We start from the raw sequence: 8213 nt of genomic DNA on the forward strand, positions 1-8213 counted from the left end.
GTAGCTCTGGTGCCCGGGCTCAGCAGTTGTGGCTCACGGGCTCCAGAGCACAGGCTCAGTAGTTGTGGCGCACGGGCTTAGTTGCTCCGCGGCATGTGGGATCTTCCTGGACCGGGGCTCGAACCTGTGTCCCCTGCACTGGCAGGCAGATTGTTAACCACTGCTGCCACCAGGGAGGCCCCTAACTTCAATCAAATTTTAAATACCTGCTTTACTTATCATGAAAGCCTGCCAGTTGTCTCAGTTACAAAGTATTTTGAACTTGCAAATTAATTCAGGAAGAACTGCCCTCTAATATTCAGACGTGTCTAAGGTCTGTTCAAATTCCAGAACAGAGCTTTAAATTTAAGCAAGAGCCACAGGGAAAAGAAGAATTTTCCAAATCCCACCAGCCACCCAGCTCCAGCCTTCCAGAATGATCTGGTCCGTTCTTCCTGGTCACCAATATATGAAGTAAGCATTAGGTGTGTTCTCCACATACCTGGGCTATTCAGTTTTTCACTAGGGAAAAAAAGTAATTTTTAACTTAGTCTCACAGTTCAACGTTGAATGAATGCCGAATATATACCACATACTATGTATGCGAAGCACATTTAGAAATGAGTAAGACACAAACTCCAGAAACATAAACAAATAATGCCATGGTGTTTGTGAACACAATTTAAAGTGACTGTGGTTTTATTTGTGGCCCAGATTCACAGACTGCTGCCTTGGAAGGGACAGAGAGCCCAGACTTGCAGCCAGTGCCCGACCTGCCCCTCACCGGGTCTGGGCAGCTGCCACTCCTTTCACAGGGCAGGGACCTTTAGAAGGTCAGGCAGCCTGTCCTCCTCCCTGACTTGGCTCCCGCTCGTGCAGCCTTAGGGTGACCCTGGCAAGGCCAGCTCCTCCCACTGCCTCTGACCAAGCCAGCGGTGGCCCCTGGACCTCCTCCCCTGCAGGTCCAGCGTCCCTGTCTCAGCCATGCCCTGCCATGCCTGACGGGGCCCGCTGCCAGGACAGCGCCCACACGGTGGCCAGGCCAGTCCCCACGTGCGGCCGCCACCTCTGCAGGCACAGCTGTCTCCTAGGCTATCTCCACTTCCGCAGGGCCTTTCCCATGCATGTCCCCTAGGGGGCGATAAAGCGCAAAGGAGAACTCCGGCCTCAGGGCGCTAGTCCTGAGCTGCCTGCGATTCTGCCAAGTGGGGAGGGCTGGCGAGTGCCTGCTTTCTGATTACCAAACATTTTTTTTTAAATCCAGAAAACCTCATGCTTCAAGTTTCAGCTCCAACCTCAGTCTGTCAGAGAGGATTTTCTTAAATCCCCTTCAATATAAATTAGGTCCCCATTATTTTCTCTTGCCCACTCCCCCCATCCTCCTCTTTGAAGCAATTACCGCAATCTGTAATCATGTAGTTAACGGTGTATTTATTTATTTGTTTAGCCTGTCCCTCCTAAAAGACTGTAAACTCCAAAATTATCAATATCATTTAATTCAAAATACAGTTAAAAGCTTAAAGAGATCAATGTTTAAGGTTAACAAATGCTGCATTTCCTTTGTCGTGAGGACTAGAGCATTTCCAGAACGTTCACGTAAGAACCCCGGAGGCTACGGTTAACCAAGGCAGTCAACTCACACTTCCCAGAGAAACAGACAAGACTAAGGGCTGGGGAAGAAAGAGTGGCTCAGGGTGGGTCAGCCGCCAGCCGACCCACATCCCGGTAAAAACAAAACTTCTCGGGTCCTCTGACTCCTGCCCAGCGATGGGTAAGGGCTGCCGCATGGCCGTCCTGGGGCAGGGCTGCACAGAACTTCGGCTCCAGGGGCCCCTTCAGAGTGGAGGGAAGGGCCTCAGTCCCCAGGAAGGGTCTCTCTGAGGTGCTTCCAGTAACCCAGCAAGCCCTGCACCAACTCAGAAATAAAAACAGGGGGCAGAATTCAAAAGCTCTTCTCTCTACCACTGCAGGAGGGAATTGAGAATGAGGGAGCACGGCTCTGTGTATGGAGCCTGGAAAGTTTCATATCCCTGTACCTGTTCGGTTCATCACTGCTCCTTCCCTGAAACCAAACACAGATGCAGGCTGGCTGGTCTCTAAGCTAAAATCCACTCAATCACCAGTCCTATGGGTTTTTACTCTGGTCTGGTCCCTTTCTCTAAATCTGCCCCAAACCTCCACTGCCTTGGGGTGAGGGCCACCACCCCTGGGATGCCCCGTTAACAGCACCCGATGCCGGCGCTCGCTCCTGCCTGCATTTCTGCCCCGCCAGAAAATGTCCTCCTATTTATTCTCCATAATTTCAGAAATTACTAGACAGCTACAGTAATTCACAGTGCGGTGCTGATGAAGGATAAACAAGTAGATCAGTGGAACAGACCAGAGGGCTCAGAAATGGACCCGCATGTAATTTTCAACACAGGATCACAGTAACTAGGGGGCTGGGCTAGGTGCACCGCACCCCCTCGGGCCTTCAACTTCTCCGGGCTTACTTCCATCACAGTCTCGGGCACCATCTCCTAAAGGATCGGTTTCCCACTGCCAGGACTGTATGAGACCCTCAGGAGGCAACAGCGAATCATACCTGACTGCATTCTCACTTCCCGGCACAAACTTTGGCACAAACATCTGGGTGAACCAAGGAATCTGCTTGGAAGAAAAACAAAGGAAGAAAGAAGGAAGGAAGGAAGGAAGGAAGGGAGGGGGGAAGGAAGGGAGGAAGGGAGAATCCTAAGGAGCAGAGAAGTGGTGGTGGCCCCAGAAGAAGAGGCCTGCTGGCAGAGATGGGAAAAAAATATCTAACAGAAAGAAGGAAGCCAGCTAGGGCCCTACAAGGAGGCTTGGGGCTGACTTACAAGCTCCTCCATGTTGCCGGGAGCTCCAAGACCCTCTTTTTCCAGAATGCTGCTCCCAAAGCCCCCTGCTCCTTGGCTCCAGACGCAGTGGCTGATTTGGTCCCCTCATCCCCCTACACCCCCAACAAGGCCAGCAGCTGCCTCTGAAGTCTGGACCCCACCCTTCCCATCCTGCCTCGGCCCAGACCCAACTGGGGCACAAACATGCCAGATTCCAGAGTTCAAAAATTTGTGGCTCCATTTGTTACATGATTTAAAAGAAGAAAAATCTGTCACCCAAGGTAAAATCCTTTTTCTATTAATATGCCAAGCATAATCTGTTTATAAGCATATAATTATATATTTTGTTCCTTGAAAAAAAAAAAACGATGTAACTTCAAACCTACAATAACTGTTTAATATGACAATTTGTTTCACCCCCAGATTACTTTTCTTTCTTTAAAAAAAAAAATCAATCAGTGGGAATTCCCTGGCAGTCCAGTGGTTAGGACTCAGCGCTTTCACTACGGAGGCCTAGGTTCAATCCCTTGTCAGGGAACCAAGATCCTGCAAGCTGCACAGTGCGGCAATAAATAATTTTTTAAAATTTTTAACCAATCAAAGTCTATCCCACTTTCCAACCACAGCTGTTTTCAGGGAGCAAGTAGATCTCAATGCACTAAGCTGCAAAACAGAGAGACTGGGGTCTCGGTGAAAGGGATAAAGAACAGTGCCCACAGCATCTACAGTGCACCATAAACCAGGTAGTGAGTGGGCAGGTCATGTCTCCTGCAGACGAAGTGGTGGGTTCCATGAGTTATGTGACTCTCTCAGGTCAGGAATCTGGTGAGTAGCAGATCTCTGGCCCGCCCGGGAGCACTTGTTCATTCCACCCTCCAGACGGTTCCAGCCCTTAAAGTTGACACCTGCCCTTGAGAAATGGCAAAGACAGTGAAAGTTTAACAGAATAAACAGCTGCTAACAAAGAGAAAACAGCTCTAGGCTAAATTCCTTCTACATAATTAAATCAGCCCCTCTTGCTGCGGAGGTTTTCAGAAGCAGCATGCATGAAACTACCTACAAAGGAAATGCAATTAAGGAGAGTCTTTTTAATATACCCAATTCTTGACTGCCCTTGCCCTAGGCAGAAACTTAATTCTACTGAAGAAGAGCTGTCTTTGAAAAGTTGTTATGTAAATTGTAAGGGAAGGGAAGAAAAGACACAGGAACCGTTTTATAAGGTAAATGGGAAACCGGCTGAGAAGGGAGCAGTGCAGTAACAGGTCTCCAGTTCACGGCAATGACCATCGCGGCTGGCTTACCATCAAAAAGCTGGACCTTAGAGACCAAATGCGACTCCATCTTATCATTTATTTTACTGGCTCTCCTACGTTAACCCAACAAGCAAGCAAAACAGGAGACTCTTTTCAGGAATTAGCTGACCACAAGTTAACAGCAACGTATTTTAAAACATGATTTTTGGTCACTTATTACAGCTGAAAATTGAAGGAAACTACAACAAGTGCCAGTTTTTTTTTAAAAAAAACTGTTAAGTGAACTCCAGAAGAGGAGAGGTGGGCAGGGCATGTCGTATATCATCAGCAGTAGCCCAATGTCTTGGGAGAGGGAAGGCACCAAACAGAGAAGAGAGTACAATAGGGAAGAACAAATCTGACTCCATATTGGATCTGATTTCCTTTAAACTTTTTATTCTCTTGCTTTTGCTACAAGTTAAAAATGTTGCCTAAAATATACAGGTTAGTCCATTCTCAAGGCTCTGACCTTTAAAGGTACAACACTTCTCCATTCACACAAAGATAAAAAGTCATGACACACAGGATACCATTTGTCTTGGAGGTTTATAGGAACACTGTGACCAGACCTAGGTGCACAGCTGCAAGAACAACAGATTCCAGCACCAAGAAGTTCGCAGCAACCAACCAAACGCCCTCCACTTTGGGTATAAAAGAAGGCTGAATTCTAACTCAGGTAAGATGGTTCTTTGGGACACTAGTCCACCATCTTCTCAGTCTGCTGGCTTTCCAAATAAAGTCACTACTCCTTGCCCAAAAAACTCATCTATCTATTTATTGACCTGTCGTGCAGCAAACAGTATGAGCTTGAACTCATATCATCATTGTCAGAAAGAATGCCTGGCGTAGTTCAGAGCTCCTGAACCACCACTCCAGCTCTGGGTCTGCTCCATCACTTCACACACTCACACACACACACACACACACACACACTTGCTGGAATCTGACACAACAATGGGATGAGGGCAGGACCAAGGGTCAAAGGACTCTTTACCATCCCTGCCTGCCATGTCGAGAGGAGTGTCATGCAAAGCTGTTGGATTGAACTGAAGAAGCCAAGAAAAGTGCCCCCGGGGTTTGGGCACCAAACACCCAGCAAACATAAGCTCTAGGTGTCTTCTGCAGCCCTCAGCATGCAGGACACTCAGTATAGCTGCTTTGGTATGAACCCGTAGGCTCAGAAGGTGAAGCTGGAGAGGCAGTTGTGGAGGGTAAGCCCTGTGACACTAAGCTTATATTTCCGAAGTCACTGGGCTCTGCCAGGGAACCAGGCTGGAAGGGGGCAGGAGGCAGTCAGATAGTTCATTCATTCTTCCATTCAATAAACGCACCCTGGGCACCCAATCGGGGCCAGGCGCTGATCCAGGGGTTGGAAGTACAAGCCAGGTAGACACCCAGAAGTTTGGATTTCATCCCAAGTCAGAGGAAGTTGATTTTTAAAGCCTCAGCTCTGCCATTTCTAAACTGTATGAAGTTGACCTCTCTGAACTTTTGTTCCTCGTCCGTAAATGACACATAAATTAGAGGTGTCGGGAAAACTGAGTAGCAAAAAGCATGAGGTCAGTGCCCCAGTGTGGATGCTCACTGTTAATTACACAGGAAGGAGCCCCAAGGTCAACGTTAAGGGGCTTTGACCAGGTGTTCAGTGGAAGATCCATTCGCGGTCCTGCATCCAGCCAGCGGAAAGGCTGCGTCGCCCAAGAAGCCAGGGACGGCTGCCTGGAGGAGGTGGCATGTCAGCTTAACTTTAAAGAGTGAGGAACAAGGGCCCACAGAGCTAGGCGGCAAGTAGAGGCTAAATTACAATTTATTGGGCTTCCCTGGTGGCGCAGCGGTTAAGAATCCGCCTGCCAATGCAGGGGACACGGATTCGAGCCCTGGTCCGGGAAGATCCCACATGCCACGGAGCAGCTAAGCCCGTACGCCACAAGTACTGAGCCTGCGCTCTGGAGCCCTGCGAGCCACAACTACTGAAGCCCGCGCGCCTAGAGCCCGTGCTCCGCAACGAGAAGCCACCGCAACGAGAAGCCCGCGCACTGCAACGAAGAGTGGCCCCCGCTCACCGCAACTAGAGAAAGCCCGAGCACAGCAATGAAGACCCAACGTAGAGAAAATAAATAAATTTATAAATAAATAAATTACAATTTATCACAGGGTATTACTGGGTTACCAGCAGTAACCAGCTAACCTCTGGCGTTTATGGCTCCCTCCACAGGACACAAAGAAACTTTCCTTCAGCAGCTCGATGGAACCCTTTCCCTTCAAAACATCCTGGCCAAGTACATGGGTCTAAAGGAACTATCCATTTCACAGAGGAGGAAACTGAGGCCAGGCAACAAGGAGGCCGAGCCAAGGCCCACGCGGCCAGAGTCAGCAGCATCGGATTCGAACCTCCCGCCCGCCAGGACGCCTGCGCTGGGTCGCTAGCGCGCGCCCCGACCCCGCCCGTTGTCCCGGAAACGGCCCCGCACGCGCGAGCGCACTGCTTTCCCTTGCTCGTTCTTCCGCTAGCACCCTCGTTACTTTTTTTTTTTTTTAATAAAACCCCAAGGCGGCGGGATACTGCCAGCAATTTAACGTGCCGTCGAAGGACGCCGCTACGTCCGCTCTCCGCCCTGGGCCGCGGATCCCTCCGCCGCCCAGCGGCCTGCGAGCTTCTTCCCGACTCCAAGCTCGAAACAGCTTCCCGCGCGCCGCGCCGCGCCCCTCCCCCACTTCATCCCCACCCCAACCCCCAGCCCGGCTCACCTGCCGCCCTCGTCTCCATGGCAACGCCCCCACCGCGGAGGAAAAAAAAGCCTCGGGCTCTTCCGGGCCCCCTCCCGCGCCGACCGAGAAGGCTGGGCGCTCCGCTGATGCTTCGCTTTTTATTTTTATTTTTTTAAGAAAAGAGCCGGCGCGGTTATGGCGAATCTGCGGCATCCAACATGGCGGATGGAGTCTTCGCCCTCCTCTTCCCGGGGCGTCGCGGACGTCAGTCTCGGATGACCCTCCCCCAGCGGCGAGAGCGGCCTGGCTGGGCCGGGCTACTGCGCATGCTCGGCTCCGTCGGTCGTGCTTTGTGTCCCGCTCCGCAGATTCCGTCGCTCCGGGTTTTGAGCCTCTCCTGGGAAGGGGCTAACGAGAGGCGTGGAATACAGATTGGAGGATTGGGAGTCTTCACAGTGCTGCCAGAGCCAGCCAGCATCTACCTGCCGGCCCATCCTTGGACCCAACCTGGCACTCCACCGGGCTGGACGAGGTTAAGGCAGCGCTCCGGTCCCAGTTCCCAGTTCCCAGCGATTTAACTTTTCTTGGCTTTAGTTTACTAATTTGTCCATCAGGGCGGTAACAGCCTGCCTACCTCTCAAAGGTTGCAGTGTTTCCTGAAGTGGGATGCTTTCTGCTAGGAGTACCCAGACTGAATTAAACAACTGGAACCGCCTCGACAGAATGACTGCCTTCTCTCTGTCCTCCTGTCTTGCAGAAAGTCTCAGTTGGGTGTGAGCACGCCTCCCTAACCTTTGCTCGTCTCCCTGAATCTTGCTCACAGTCTTCTTTCTGCAGGCAACAGTATCTGGTTGAGATGTAATGACCTCGTCTTCCTTTTGGTCTACCACTTCCTTCAGATCTCTGCTCAAATGATATCTCCTAGCGGGCCCCCCCAGACCACCCCATCCAAAGTAACCCTCCTAAGTCACTTTCTGTTTTCTCCCTAGTATCAATTACTGCCTGACATTAATTTATCTCCATCTCGTCTTTGTCGCCTCTTTAATCCCAGAATGTAGAACAGCCTGACAGTAATTTATTGAATAAACTGAGTTCCCGTTGCCTATATTTTTAAGGTTAGCTTTTGTTTTAACAATGTTTTTCATTTATGGTAGTAATGTATAAAGTTTTCTTTTTAAACCCAACTTATATTTTTAAAAATTGGTCAACTTAAAATGGTGCAGGACCTCCCTGGTGTTCCAGTGGTTAAGACTCAGTGCTTCCAGGACTTCCATGGTGCGCAGTGGTTAAGAATCCGCCTGCCAATGCAGTGGACACGGGTTCGAGCCCTGGACCGGGAAGATCCCACATGCCACGGAGCAACTAAGCCCGTGTGCCA

General features: G+C 50.3%; 1 protein-coding gene across 1 annotated transcript in view; it reads right to left on the reverse strand.

Moving 5' to 3' along the window:
• ZFAT (zinc finger and AT-hook domain containing) overlaps positions 1-7231 on the reverse strand; it is a 154213-nt gene extending 146982 nt beyond the window's left edge. The window contains exon 1 of the mRNA XM_059043620.2: positions 6875-7231. Coding sequence (XP_058899603.1) covers positions 6875-6893 — 19 coding nt within the window. The 5' untranslated portion in view covers positions 6894-7231. The remainder of the gene's footprint in view (positions 1-6874) is intronic.
• Positions 7232-8213: the final 982 nt, after the last annotated feature.

The sequence above is a fragment of the Kogia breviceps genome, chromosome 17, assembly GCF_026419965.1.
Source record: "Kogia breviceps isolate mKogBre1 chromosome 17, mKogBre1 haplotype 1, whole genome shotgun sequence".
NCBI classification, from domain to species: domain Eukaryota; kingdom Metazoa; phylum Chordata; class Mammalia; order Artiodactyla; family Physeteridae; genus Kogia; species Kogia breviceps.